This window comes from Mastigoproctus giganteus, chromosome 6 (assembly GCF_048544385.1).
Source record: "Mastigoproctus giganteus isolate SK-2022 chromosome 6, ASM4854438v1, whole genome shotgun sequence".
In the NCBI taxonomy this organism is placed as follows: Eukaryota; Metazoa; Arthropoda; class Arachnida; order Uropygi; family Thelyphonidae; genus Mastigoproctus; species Mastigoproctus giganteus.
The window spans coordinates 184,982,863-184,999,024 of NC_143580.1; the positions used below are offsets into that span (position 1 = coordinate 184,982,863).

At 37.6% G+C, this 16,162-nt stretch overlaps 1 protein-coding gene across 2 annotated transcripts in view; it reads left to right on the forward strand.

Moving 5' to 3' along the window:
- Window positions 1-16,162, forward strand: part of Rat1 (5'-3' exoribonuclease 2 Rat1) — a 458,579-nt gene that overhangs the window by 242,372 nt on the left and 200,045 nt on the right. For both annotated transcript variants that reach the window (XM_090376618.1, XM_090376619.1), the window contains exon 16: window positions 4,503-4,550. In XM_090376618.1, coding sequence (XP_090232744.1) covers window positions 4,503-4,550 — 48 coding nt within the window. The remainder of the gene's footprint in view (window positions 1-4,502; window positions 4,551-16,162) is intronic.

The following is a 16,162-nucleotide window of genomic DNA, read 5'->3' on the forward strand; positions in this document are numbered from 1 at the left end:
CAAAGAAACCTTCATTCCTAAAACATTCATCACAATTTCATGAGCTCGCTTGTGGGAGACATTGAATGTTGTCTCAATGTGCTTCAATGTTATTCTGCAGTCTTGCATGATCAGGTCATGAATGGCAGGTGTCGACATAGTAAGAAACCCTCACTGCAGGGTGCATCTTCAATGCTATCTTGTCCACACCTAAATTCTGCAATCCAGTTTTTGACTGTGGCATATGAAGGAAGACATCACCTGATGTTTGCTGCATGTCTTCATGATTTTCTTTCAGTGACTTAAGTGAAGATACTTAATGACTGGCAGTGCCAGATTCTCTAACCAGCTATCATTTTCATTCACCTTACACACTTCAATGCCCTCTGTGAAGGAGACAAATATGGTTACATTTTCTGTGATTTTTTCTGTGAACACACAAGAGTCAATACAGATTGGCAATATTGTCTTTCACAAAAACCTTTGCAATCTATATTGGGCTAAATAAAAACTTTTCAACCTCCCTCATTTGCTTGTGTAACATTTTAAAATTGTTATCAGCTCTTCCTCACACTGAGTTCATTGGATCATAGCACATTGCTTGTAAATGAAATACTAATATACGCACCATTTTCAATTGCTTAGTATAGTTTATTTGCTGTAACGGATGTAATAAGACAGGAAATACTTCCTTTCATGACGATTATATAGCAATTGCTGTAGCCATTATTTGGGACGATTGTAAGAATACTTTTTTTTTTTTTGGGTAGTCTTGATATATCCACTATTAGTATGTGTCACTGTTTATAGAGATTACCAGTAATGCCACATAATTGGCGGGGTAAATGATACCCTGGTCAAAAATAAACCAGAAGCATTCTAACCAGTGTTTTGATCCAGTGCTTATGTTACAAGATATTCACAGCTAAATATTGATGATGTCACATCCAGGCTGAGCAATTTGCGTTCACAATGCAGTGAGTGTCCAGGATAATGAAACACCAAGACCAGGGCATTTAAGGAAACAAGCTTATGAATGCAAGGGAAAGTGTAATGAAATAAACTGTTACTTGTAAAAGTAACAGTTTATTTCATTACACTTCACATAGTGATTGTACACTATATAGTATATAAACTAGTGTATCTGAGTAGGCAGTCAGCTACAGAAAGGAAGGGTTTGTTCCTACAGTAGATGCCCAAAATACCTTCCATGTATGTCATAGCAAGCAACAAAGATGAAAATGCAGATTGTCGTGTACGTGCTTTAACATGGGCACATCCACAGTAGTGAGAGCTTCATGGAGCTGCAAACCAAATTATCCAAGTTTGAAGGCAAGTTTGTGTAAATCTATTACTTCAAATGGCTCCCTAAAAAAATTCATTGGATTTAGATTAATTAGTCTACATGGCCAGGCTATAGGTTTGCAGTGATTCTGGAGCTGAGTTGTTTTTACCACACATTAGCATCTGGGTCATATTGCACCAGTCTTATGTGTATACATGTTATGTGTTTATTGGCCAATTTGCATGTTATTCAGGCAGAAAAACCCATAACATGTAAAAACCTTACTCTGTCTCCACCTGAGATCAGCTAACCAAAATCCCAATTGAAGAAGCCTTTAAGAATTTCTCAAGTCTCCAACAAGATGTTTAACCGAGGCTCCTCCAAACAAGAAAACTTCCTACAATCTAATCTAACCTCAAGCCCTCTAATTTGAATTTATTATCCCTAGTTCTGGAATTGTTTGAATTCCACCTTCATTCATTTTACTAATCCCTCTCAGAGCCTCAATCAGGTCAACTCTGAAGTGCCTGGTTGCCAAGCCCTGTAGACCACATAATTGGAGTCTTTTCTCATTTGATCAGCCTTCTGCCAATCTCACCATTCAAGTTGCTCGTCTTTGGCACCTTTCAAGAAGCTCAATGTCTTTTTTCAGATGAAGTCTCCATACTTGAACACAGTATTCCAAATGTGCTTGTAAAACAGTTCATCAAAAACTTTTTGCCAAAACCACTCACAGCACAGTATTCATTATCTTTACCATTTCCTCTCATAATACCCTGAATGATTTTATAGTTCATTCCTAACTGTTCAGCTCGCACCAGTGCACAAGCTATTCTTCAAGTCAGATGCCACTGCTTCCGTGTCAAACATTTGTGTCGACCATTACCACTCTGTCTTTACCATTTATAGATGCAATCCTGTAACCTCTTCTTAGTTGGCCCTCAAGATGCCAGTGACAGACATTGAGATGCTGTTGGGCTGGTTGCATGTATGAACAAGTGATGCCATGTGTACTTCTTCAACACTGTCCCAACATGACACGCATCATCTTACTTATTAGTTGTATGTGCCATCTCATCAGGATCAATATTTTCATTGTTTACAAATCCATTTTCTTTGCAAGCTGAAATAGCTTTCTTTTCTAGACAGCTGACAGTGCTCAAATATGGTTTACATATTGATACAGAGTCTTGATGTGAATGTTATATTAACTAAGCGTCAGATCAAAAAACTGTTCAGAATGTTTTCGACTTATGTTTGGCCAAGGAATCATTTCCCGTGCCAATTATGGGGCATGCTAGGTGGTAGATGACTTTCATCAACCGGTGAAATACCACCACTTTGCTTATTGGATGCTTGAAGTGGTGAAATCCATGTTTAGTCTCTAGAGCAAAGTTTCCGGCATCCCCCTCCATACTTCTCCTTCAACCCATGCACAGTACTAAGTACTATAGGTTTTGATACCTTTCGTGTTTGGGGTTTTCATAAAAAAAAAAAAAAAAAAATTAACAGTACACACTACATATAGTATCACTAATTTTCTTTGTTACAGCAGTACAGTCCTCGTATAGCACGATAGTTGTGTTCCTAGAAAACCTCGTGCAATATAAACAACAGGCCCTATGGGAAAAGTGGGGTTAGGTGCCGACCACCCAAGATTGAACACACATTTGGAACCAAAACATTACCAAACACAATAAATAATCGGGTAATTTTAATCGTTATAAAATACATAAGTATTTTATAACGATTAAATATATTATAATAAAGTGTTTTTAGTATTTTTTAATACTAAAAAAGTATTTTTTACGAATAAAATACGTATTCGTAAAAAAATTATTATATTAAATAAAATAGTCGTAATAAAATACTTACGTATTTTATTAAGACTATTACGTAATAAAATATTGCTAATGCTTTTGCTTCTATCGTAAGCAAACTTGTTTTTTGTTTGATTTTCTATCCAAACAGATGACAGCCGTTCCATCTCTTCCAGTTCTTTGTGTCTTAATCTAATGGATTTTAATTACACTTTGAGTTGTTCCCGCTATGAAAGTTGTTTTTATTTTCTCCGCATTCTTTGTAATTCTCGGCGTTGCCTCATTTAGGTCTGTAGCACGTGCAATATCACATGGTCTTTCATTTCGCTCAAAGCATTTCACAATTTCATATTTTTTTCTCTATCGACAGAGGCGGACTGGCCATAAGCCTTACCCGGGAAATCCCGGTGGGCCGGAGGCCGGTGTGATTTTGGCCATAAACCGTAGTATGAGGCCACTATAAATTTTTCCGGGTAAGAATTTTTGACCCAGTCCGCCTCTGTTTATCGATATTGCTTTTTTTTTTTCCCCCTCTCTCTCTCTCTCTCTCTCTCTCTCTCTGAATCTGCAGTGTCTTCGCCAAGACGCTTCCTTTTCACACCTTTTAAGTATTTTACTCATTTTTAAAGCACAATTACAAAACGAGGAGGCACACTTAATACACATAAACAAAGCTGCACGCGTATAGCAACTGAATAAACAACACTGTAAAGGCTGAGATACACTATTAACACCCCACATTTTACTAAAGCACATTTCTGGGGGTTACTACCATAAAACAATAAAAACAATTTCCAGTTTCGTTTCTGCTGGTGGAATCTGTTATAAACTGGTAGTAAACTCCATCTAATTGCATTTGCGATTATATCAATAGCTGGAATTGTGTTAGTTTTTACGTTATTATGGTGAAATGTGTTTCCCCTTCACTGATATAAAACACATAAATACATTTTCAGAATCTTCTTCATTCCTATCGTGTTGCGTTCAGTTGGGGTGATTCCGCGTTCGACTGCCATTTCTTGTAAACACAAAGGCATAAGCGAATTCGGTTCGTGTTATATAAGATAACGTTCCCCTATTTATAAATCGTGTATGATCGAATTCATGTAATGTAAACACGTGTTATACGAGGACCGACTGTATTATTTTGCTGTTTGAAACTATTTGGTTGGTTGATGGAAAGAGGAAGGAATCATCTCTTAATTAACTTTGAATTTATTAAAATAGAACAAGCTCTTCAACTTTGAATGCAGTATATTAATAGCTTGTCTTTTTCAACTTGGTAAAACCTATGATAAAAGAAATCCAAATGGAAGAACAGATATATTATTTTATTTAAGCCGTAATTAGTGACTATAACTATTTTATATATTACTTTAAGTTGTAATTAGTGATTACAAATATTTTATTTGTTTCAGATTTCTTTTAAACAAAGACAGAAAGACAGAAAGAAGCGAGCAAGACTAGTATGTCTATTTTACTCATTCCTGATGTTATTTAATTTTTAGTTTAAATAGCTTCCAGTTAGAAGTTATTATTTATTATGATCGCTACCTGCATTTTTCAATCAGAAAATAGAATTGGTTGAATTTATAGATATGTTTTCAAGTTATGTCCCTTTCTTTCTTTATGCGTTTCATGTTTTGTCAGGAATACCTGAAATCCCAGAAATCTGAAACTTACTGAACAAAAATATGGATAAAACTGGTTGGAATTATTTATGTTGAAATCTTGTCTTTAGCAATTATGCCACCAGATATTTTTTTGTTTTCTTTTAATAAAGTTACATATGTGGATTGGTATCTATCTGTTTTAAAGTTATACAAAATGAGTAAATCAGTATTTTAGTTGTGCAGTTTGGTTTAATTGATGATATATTTGGTTACTGAAAGGATCTTTTTTAAAAAGGAGTTTTTTCCCCCTTTTCTTTCTTTCTTTCTTTTTTTTTTTTAATTTCACTAGATATACAAAGGGTACTAGGAAAGTTTTGCAATACAGCTTTGTTTATTTAATTTTTTCAAAGTAATTTCCTCTACATTCAATACACCTCTCCATCCTCCGAAACCAATCTTTAAACCAGTTCTGCCAAGTTTCGCTAGGGAGTAAAACACACTTGTTGTCCCAAGCCCGTAGAAGGTCCTCATCACTGGAAAACCGCCTCCCTTTTAGCTTCATTTTCACATGCGGGAACAGTGCAAAGTCGCAGGGAGCAAGGTCTGGACTGTAGGGAGGGTGCTCGAGAAGTTTCAGTCCTGTCGTGGTCAAATATTCGGTGCAGGCTTTGGCGCGGTGAGCTGCAGCATTATCGTGATGGAGGTACCAGGTGTCCATTCTTGACTTTGGCCGCAGGTTCTTCATAGATCCAATGACTTTAGGCAGGCATTGTTCAGTATACCACTTAGCTGTGACTGTCTTCTGCGTGTCCAAAACGACACGTTCCACAATTCCACTCGATTTGAAAAATACAGCTATCATTTTCTTCTTTACAGATCGGGATTTTCTGACAATTACGGGTGTGTCGTCATCATCAAAGACCCAAACTTTGTTTTGAGCCTTGGTCGGCAGATCGTAATAGTACAGCCAAGTCTCGTCACCTGTCACGATGTTGTTCACATACCGAGATTGTCCCTTATCAAACTTTTTTAACATCTCCCGGTACCAAGTCACACATCGTGTCATCTGCTCTTCAGTCAGTTGATGCGGCACCCAGAGAGAACAAAGTTTCTTCACGTGCAAATGATCTTGCAGAATCGAACGAATTGCTGGTGCATTTAAGCTGAAAGATATCCTCTATCTGTTGGTAGGTCACTCGCCTGTTTTCGTCAAGCATTTTCCTCACAGCAGTAACGTTTTCCTCCGTAACTGACGTTCGTGGCCTTCCTGGCCTCTCAGAATCCTCCAGAGTGAAATTTCCCCTTTGGAATTCTCTATACCACCTGAATATCGTTGTACGATGTGGACAATCATCATCTAGTGCAAGAGTCATTTCTTCTAAGCACTGGTCTATGGTTAAACCACGCACGAAATTATACCGCAAAACTGTCCTTATCTCATTTCGTGACCACGATGCCATTGCAAGCACTTTACACTCTCACTACTAATGAATAACTGAGCCCATCGACTTGGCGCGGCGGCTACTATGCACGTATGAACATGTCTCAACATGCAGCAACAAGCAGCTTCCTGTGATTCATTGTTGCATCATATTGCAAAACTTTCCTAGTACCCTTTGTATAAGGGAGAGTACAAGTGGTAGACAGAATAATGAAATATATGTAATGTATGAGGGACATTACTTACAGCAATGCAGGTCCACTGAATATAGAGCAAAAACACTTTTCTGTATGTATTAACACAGGTTTAATTAATTTAGAAGTTTAAACATAAACAGTGAAAAATAGAAATTTGGGCTTGACGTAATGACCTAAGCTACAATTGGTTGTTTAATATCTTTGATTGTAGTAAGAAAACAAAAATATAAGAAACTGCAACAAGCCTTTGTTGCTATGCCATCTGCCCGGCTGTGACATTAGTGACCCAGCTTTTCTTTGTTTTGTACGTTTCAGAAGGTGGTATCTGATTGATTGGATGCTTGTAATCTTAGGAGTGATGCTGGGTGTCATTGGTGAAGAATCATATTGGTGTCATTCATTTTGGGGGCACAATTAACCAGTAGTCCAGCCCCTCTTTATGACTAGTTTGGCTGATATATGGAGGCCACTGGGTTGTATAATGGTCAGGAAAGCAAACTTTCAGGCTGTCTGTCTTGGCATTGCTAAGTCACATTGGAATGGCAGTGATAAGACCTGATGAAACTTTCCTCCTTTCTCAGTGAATGGTTTGTGCAAGTGTAGCAACAACAGAAAGAACTATACCTTCTGGATCTTTTGCAACCAACAGTAACAAGTTTTGTGTCTGTAATGGTGCTAGGCATATTTATCTGCATAGCTTTTGACATCCGGTAGACATTCATCTCACTGGCACAAACTGTATGACATTCCATAGTGAGAGCAATCATGTGTATCCCATATTGCAGCATTTCTGTATGGGATGCACACTAATTTCTGTCTGTGTAGGCCAGTCGTCTTCCAGAATGACAGTGCCACACTTTAAGGCTTGTATTGTTCAGCAGTAGTTCAAATGTTATGAATATTACCTTTGAATAACCATCTGCCAAGGTTTTCCCAGTCACCCATCATCAGTCTCATATAATAACAGGTAATAGGTACTACTTAGTACCTAATAGTACCCAAGTTTCCACCAGCATCCAGCCTGCTTGAATTGGCAACTTTAATTGTGGATTCAGTGTCATCCTGGCCATACCCGGTTCTCCAACACCATACTAACTGGTAGGGGCATCTATTATTTTTTCCATTGTTCATAGTGGATAGTAACTTTTTATGGAATAATCAGTAAAAAGTTATCGTAGTGTTAATGTGAAGTATAAATAATGGTTTGATTAACCATTTAAATTTTTATAAAGTGAGTTTTATTAAGTATAAAGGTTTACGTTTACTATAAGTAAGCTAAACCTCCCACAAAGTGCAACTACTTGGCTCTTGGAGAGGTTTCTGTATTCTGTCTTGAATATAGAAACAGACTATAGAATATCATGTTGTATCATTTGTCGGGATCCAAAAAAGATAGAAAACCAGAGTGATGTATGCAGAGAAATAAACAGCTGTTGGTGAAGTTTCTATATTCTGTCTTGAATATAGAAGCAGACCATAGAATATCATGTATCACATTATCAGGGTCGAAGAAAGATTGAAAGCCAGAGTGATGTATACAGAGGAATAAAGAGTTTCTTCCCCCCTCCCCCATGTTTTGTTCCATCATCATGACCCCAGGTATAATGTTCTTCTCGTTATCAAAATAACAAAAAATATTATTGATTTTCATGCTATTTATGACATTAATAAAGAATTATTAACAGAATTCTGGGTTCTACAGCAAGAGTATCGGCCTGTATTTACTAAGGATTTAACTGATATTAAGAAATTTTTAATTTAAAGAAACTATTAACAGGTAACAGTCATTGATACATTAGTGAGGGTCATACTAAAGAGATCCATGATCATAGGTAAAGTGGTAAGTTTTAATTTTCACAAGAGAAATTCTGATGACTCTTGGGCATTGAGTTCTCCAGCACAACCACATGCGTGGTCAGAGAAATTTGAAACTAATCATTACTGTATTTAGCAGTTATGTTGGCTTGAACCATAATCAGCTCATATGTTTGTGTTACTGCATTCCTACACAGACCATCAGTCGCAATAATGGGAACAGTTAAGTGAATTTAACAGTACCATTGCTAAATAGATGTTAAAAGAAGTAATTTTGGAAATTATTCATCCTTTTATACATTTTAGAGTTGTTATTTAGGGCCTAGACCAAAATAATGGCCACTAAATTTTTTGATAAATTAGAATTCTTTCTTATTTGCAGTGCTAACATCTACGAGATTCCAGGGATTATTCTCTTATAGTATGACTGCTTTGAAAAGAATAGAGTTGCCAAGTTAAAGATTTTTGACACTAGATCTGGTGTTTTTAAAGTTCATTTTAGCATTAGCATTAGTAGAGGCATTTGATGCAAGAAAGCAAGCTTATGCAGCATCAGCCAAAAAAAAAAAATAAAATAAATAAATAAATAAATAAAAAATAACCACTTCCACTTCACTCCTCTGTTCGTTCGAAATACCTGTCCAGTTGAGCCTTAAACTTATTTAGGCCATCAACTTCCACAACAAGGGATGGAAGTCTGTTCCACCAACCAACCACCCGCTGGCTAAAGGCAAATTTCCTCACGTCTATCCTACATCTGTCTTTTCTCAATTTGAATTTATGACCTCTCAGGTGATTATTCTGAGCAAGAGGAAGAATCCCATCAGCATTGAGCATGCTCAAACCATTCAAGGCTTTATACACCTCTATCAGATCAGATCACCTCGCCGGTGCCTAGTCTCCAGACACTGTAATTAGCAAAACATAAGCCTTTCTTCATAAGAGCACCCCTTTGTTCCATTCACTAATCTTGTCACCCTTCTCTGTACTCGTTCCAGCAACTCTACATCCTTCTTGAAATGAGACTTCCAGACCTGTATACAGTACTCTAGGTGTGGTCTGACCATTGCCTTATACAAGGGAATAATCACCTCTTTATCCCTGCTAGAAAAATTCCTATATGTCATCGACAATACACCATGAGCTACTTTTGCAGCCTGTCTGCACTGCTCAGAAAACTTCATATCTGCCTGCACAACCACCCCCAGGTCCCTTTCATTCTCTACCACTGTCAGTGTAGTACCACAGAGTTGATACGTTGCTCTGGGGTTGCTGTTTCCCATATGTAGTACTTTACATTTGTAAATCTTAAACTTCATTTGTCACCTCTCAGCCCATCTGCTCAACCTTTCCAGATCCTGTTGCAGTAGCATAGTGTCAGTAGAGTCCTTGACAACCCTGTCAATCTTCGTATCGTCTGGAAACTTGGACATTAAGCTTGATATACCATCATCAATATCATTTATAAATACAGAAAACAATAATGGACCCAATACTGAACCCTGAGGGACTCCACTAATAACATTAGTCCACGATGAGCAGCGTCCATTGATTACCACTCTCTGTCTTCTCCCCCTCAACCACCCCTTTATCCATAGCAGCAATTTGCCTCCAATGCCACACTGCTCCAATTTGTGCAGCAGTCTTCCATGTGCAACAGTATTTCTAAGATCCAAGTATATAATATCAAAGTTATTCCCTGCATCCAGTTCTTTTGTGACTGCATCATTGTATCCAGTCAAATTGGTCAGGCAATACTTCCCCTTAACAAAACCGTGCTGTGTCTGAGCTATGACTGAAGTCGTGTCTAGATGATCCTGCAGTGCTTCTTTAACCAGTGCCTCCATTAATTTTCCAAGAACAGAAGTTAAACTAACAGGTCTATAATTACTTGTGTCACCCTTTGATTCTCCTTTGTGAATTGGGGTCACATTTGCACATCTCCAGTCCATGGGTACTTCCCCTGATTCCAAGGAAGCTCTCATAATTATGGCTAAGGGTTTGCTTACTTCGTTTGCTGCCTCCTTTAGTATAACTGGATAGATCCCATCCATCCCAGGTGCCTTTCTTGTATTTATCTTCAACAATTTCTCCTCCACTTTACTCTCAATTATTACAAGACTCTCTAGCTTACTGCCAGAGTTGAATACACCTCTGGCATTCCCCTCGCTGAATAACTCCTCATGTGTGAATGTCGATGCAAAATATTCATTGTTTGTTAGCTACCTGAGCAGGATCATCAACAGTTGACCGATATCAAGTGGACCAATCTGATTCATCCCCTTCCTTCCAGAGTTTACATAAGTAAAGAACTCTTTGCTGTTTTTCTTTGCATCCCTTGCCAAAGATTTCTCGTAATCTGCCTTCACCTGCCTAACCTCCTTTGTAACTTGGTTACAGATCAACTTGTATCTATCATAGGCTTCTGTGTCATGTGTTAATTTGTATGTATCCCATGCATTTTTCTTCTCTGCCATATGTCTCATTAGTTCATCTGACATCCACTTAGGCCTAAATCTTGAACAATATTTCTTAGTTGGTATGTAAAGCCTAGTAGCTTCCAATATAAGTTCTTTGAATGCATTTAGAGACATGTTTCAAATTTGACATGTGAAAAAAATCTAGTGTGACTGGCCAGCCAAGTTTGATTGTTTTTTAAGACAAAAAAAAGGGGAATGCTTTTTCTGCATGCAAAATGATGAGCAAATTTGAAGAAACGAGTGTTTTTTCCCCCTTCCAAAAAAAGGACACCCCCCAGCTGTTGTTTATAAAATCACTAAATCACTGTTGCTGTGGCCACTGATGCCATGCAAAAACACACTCGTCCATTCCAGAACAGTGTCATGACAACTAGGGGAGAAGTTTAGATTGGATTGCAGGAAGTTGAAGTTTTATTTTAGCCAGTGAGTTATAAATTACTGGAATAAGTTACCTACTGAAGGAAGGAATGCATACATTGGTGTTCAAAGAAAGTGCATCACCCCTTAAAATTGCAATTGTCTTCTGAATAACATAAGTATATGCCAATATTTCTTACAGATTGCATCATATAAGATTGACACCCATAGGTGATGACATAATATTGCACCAGCTGTTACTTTCAGATATATAAGCATGCTTTGCAATAGTTGCAGTCATTTCTTCCTTGTGTTAGGATGGCGAGTTACGTGCAATTGATGCCACAAAGAAAGAGTGCTATTGTTGCTTTATATGAGGAAGGTTGTTCTTCCCGTCATATTGCTTATAGAGTGTCTTGTAATCAGTCGACAGTGAGTAGATTTCTTTCCAAACTCAAGAACTGTTTAGAACTCAGGTTCTGCTGATAGGAAAAAAGGAACTGGATACAAACAAGTCTCTACACCAAAACAGGACTGCGTTTCGAAGCGCTTATGCCTTAAAAACCATAAAGCTTCTTTGTCTGAGCTGAAAACAGAATGGGAAGAACATACAGGAGTGGTAGCAAGTGCAGTAACAGAAGACGCCTCTTCAAAAATGGACTTGTAGCCCTTCCTAAGAAGCACCTCCTCACGCAAAAAATGAAAAAGGCCCAATTAATTTGGTGTAAGGAGCATGTGAAATGGACTCCCAGGCAGTGGAAGTCAGTTATTTTCTCGGATGAGAAGAATTTCAACCTGCATGGCTCTGATGGGAACAAACGATTCACCGTAGACATGGTGAAGAATACCATCCAGACTGTATGGTATCTATAGTGAAATTCCCTACCAGCCAAATGATATGGGGGTGCATTTCATATCGCGGAGTAGGTCACCTGCAATTTATAAATGGTTCCGTAAATGCCAATGGATACCTGGCTATGTTGGAAGGCAAATTGCTGCCAACCAACCATTAGAGACCATTTCAACCTGCCCAAGTAACTGCATCTTTCAGGACGACTCTGCTCCTTGTCATTGGACGAAAAGTGTAAGTAGGCACCTCTGTAGTTACTTTAGCTTCATTTCTGCATTAGAGGTTCAACAGTAATGTGTTTATATTTGTTACATGTGAAAAAATGGTTGGAAGAACAGTCCATTACAACTGTTAGCTGGCCAGGAAACAGCCTGGACCTGAATTCTATAGAAAACTGTTGGCATCGTGTGGAATCTGCAGTTTTCAGAAAGAAGCCAAAGGCCCTTTGTGAACTTCAGGAAGCCATAATTTGTGTTTAGAACCACAAAATATCAGTTTATTATCTTCAGAAATTGATCTTGTCAATGCCTCGACAGTGTGCTGCTATCATCAGGGCCAGAGGCGGTCAACTAAATATTAGTTTGCACCTGGTGAACTTTTCATTTTGTTTTCCATTTAAAATGATAAACTGAAGCAAATTTAGGGCTTCTGATCACATTTCAGCCATAATAGTCCAGGCAAACTAAAGCAATTTTCCCTTTAACCTGGGCAAAATTGCTTCAGAAGCATTCTAAAGAGTTTCCAACTCAGAAATCATTGCTGAATAAAATATCCAAAATCCAAAATTTTGGGAACACCCCCAAAAATGGATTTCAAAATGGCAGACTGGCTGTGTCCTAATAAATGCAAAAAGAAACTAATTTACACTTTGCAGAGAGAGATAATGCTTTTATTTACAGTTAAAATGTTTCAAATAAAAATAACTTTCATAAATATACCATACAACCATTTTTGATTATGAAATTTTGATATTAAAAATATTTTACAGAATTTGAAAATCAAGAAAATGATTATTTCAAAATCTGTTTCATGTTCTGTTCATTACTCCGAAGTGCCCGCAATAACTCTGAAGATCAAGATCCATCCAGTTATTCATAGGCGTAAAGGTTAGTGAAAGTGACATTAAGAGGGTTGCAACAGTTAACATTAGGAAATATAGAAACGTGAGAAGCATGCTGAGGGGCATCTCATTCAGCAAACTTCCAGTACCCACTGCCTCGATAAGTAGATTTAGTCTTCTCTGGCAGATCTGTGCAGCAGAAAGATCAGGTCCAAGTTGGTCAGGAACAATGCAAGCAATTCACTGTGGATCAACTGTTTCACATCCAGATGTGGCATCAATTACGTTCCTTCCCATCATAGATATGGAGGCAAGTGATATGACCTGCATATTCTCGACTCTACGATATCTGAGCAAGATAGCACACGATCAAAACATCCCATGCATTGTTACCTTTGATCAGCCTTTATTTTGGAAAGCTTCCCAAATCATCAATGAACAAAGAAACCTGCAAGAGATTGTTTTAATGCTGGGAACATTTCACACTCTGATTAATCTTTTGGGTGCAATCGGTACTCTGATGAATGGTTCAGGATTGTCTGAAGTACTTCAAGAAATCTACTGACCAAATGCTGTGCTACATATGATGGCTGGAAAAGCTGTTTCCAGAGCAATTCGAGGTCATATGATAATAGATGCAGCTCTTAGTACTTTATTGGTCACACAAGTTTTCCCTCGCAATGAAGATAGAACCCCTCATGGCCTCGTTAAGGAAGCTTGTGACCTGTTTGACAATGTTATGGTCACCATACAAACAGTTGAGGATGTGAAATTGTCTAATGCATTGTCTCAGATTGGTACTGCTTTGGAAGAGAAGAGAACTCGCCTACAATCTTCAAGAACAAGTAAACTCTGATTGGAATATCAGAGAATAATCGACGTTGCACCTACCTACTTTGATAACAGCAGATAGGACCGGCTCATGGGATTTGCACTTGCAAGCTGTGCTGGAGATCCTCCCCATAATTGCAGCAGCTGGACATCACAATTATCTCAAGTCGCTATACCTGTATTTTCAGAAAATGTTCAGTTTGTCTTTTGAAAATCCAACCGTGAACAAAATGTTCCTGTAAGGTAAATTTGTTGTAAGAAGAAGTGACAGATTATGGGCCGGACTCGGATCAGACCAAGTACTAATGCATTCCCTGAAAAGCAGAGGAGGACTGACATAAGGAAGTGGATTTACAAAAATCCAGAGGGCAACGTGACTGTTTTCTATGCCCCTGTGTTCCACTTATAACTTAGCAATGCAGGAATACACCAGAGTTTTGTTGGAACGTAGTGAACAACACAAAGAAATGAGGGACAGTAATGACATTAAGAAAGTACTCTAACGACTGGAATCCATATCCCCATTCAATTCTGACTCAGGTCTCTGCAACATTATGACAGGGGTAACTGCTGATTCTGGAGTTAACATTGATGAATTGCACTCCATAGGTATGGACATCGTCATCAAAATGATAGGAAAAGAAGTATTCACATATTCTGCCAAAAGGTCAGACAAAGTGAAAACCATAGGATCTGTTGCTGCCGTTGTGAGCCCTATCGATGTTGTTATACAAGTAGATCCTGCACTCCTTTCAGAGAATGATGATTGTTGCCACTGACAGTGACATGAATCTTGAAGATGTATTATGAACTTTGTGCATACCCTCCTGCATTATTCAAATCACGAAATATGTTGAGGAAAGCTGACACGTCTCAGTTAGCTCATGCAGTATTGAAATACAGAGTTTACGCACAGAGCTGAAGAAATTCAGTGAACAGAACAGTATGTATTGGATGGTTGATCTCTACTACATCGTATTCCATTGTGTAACAATGAAACTTTTGAAAAAATTGCAATCTCCTATGCCGATTTTACTCTGAAAATCTATGGAAAAGCTATCATTGTTTTTGATGGCTACGGTGGCTCTCCTACGATCAAGAACACGGCCCACAGAAGACGCAGCACCAAGACAAGTAGAAATGTTAAAAGCTCAATAATATTAAAAAGTGTCAACATCGCTACCAGCTGAGTCCATTGAACTAGAAGATTGCTGGAATTAGGAAAGTTAGATTGGAGAAATTAGAGTTTTGTAGAAGATAGAGATTTTCAAGTAATTTGTAGTTAAGAAAATGATGGCAGCGGATGAATTTGACAGAGTGAGCTAGAGAGATTTTAAGTCAGCATCAGTCAAAAAAAGAGATTCCTGATTAGGAATCTCTGACAAGGAATATATGAGTGGGTATAGGTGCAAGTGTCACTGTTAAAGCAAAAGGAATCATAGAATGAAAAATTAGAACAGTTGAGATGAATGGTGATTGGGAAAACCACTACCTGAGATTTAATCAAAAAAAGGTAAATTGGGTTTGGTAGATTGTAAGTGAAAATGGATGTTATTGAGATTGCAACAAAGACTGTATTTGTGAAATGAATGAGTTAGTTTTTGGGAGGCATAGATCCTCTTGCTGATGAGTTTTCTCTGTTCATTTGTATAAAGCAAAAGAATTCTTTTATGATGTATTGATTTAAATATTGTGAAAGTTGGGGTTGGAACATATGAATTTGTGAAATTTTTAGATATGGATTACATACAGCAATGATATATCCCACTTGTTGGCATAACTGGCCTTGGCAATGCCCATATACAGCATATGACAGTTATTATTTGTAAGAAAAGTCAGCATTCCCGCTAAAGCTGTATTTCTATTAAAATTCTCCCACCCCAAAAAAAGTTGGCCAGTATGCAAATGAATGCTAATTAAACAGAACAATGGTTTCTAATTGGGCACTTTTTAAATCAGTGGGTTTTAATGTGTGCAGTCTTTCATTCTTCCTGGTTTGCTTTATTGGAATTCATTTTTGTTAATTTTGACTTTCATAAGTTTATGTGTTGCACTCTGTTTAGTTATTTGTTTGACTTAACTAATTTTTATTTATATACTTCAGAATTACCATCAAATATATGTGCAAATAAACTGCTATGTGTCTTACTTTACCTAACTGTGGCATACTAACATTAATACATTAATGGATGCTCTGACTGAAATCAAAATTGAATACATATTTAATAAATTATTTATACTGTGTTTGTTGATATGTTTCAGCAGACCTCTCTTTAACGAACTTTCATATAGTGAAAGTTTCTATGTAGTGAACATGTTGATTTCTTGATTTCCCCTTGGTCATAAAATTTCCATATAACGAACTGATTTCGAGATTGATTTGCATTGTTCTCCCCTCTGGCCTTTAGGCAATAAAGCTGATGCTGTAGAAAGC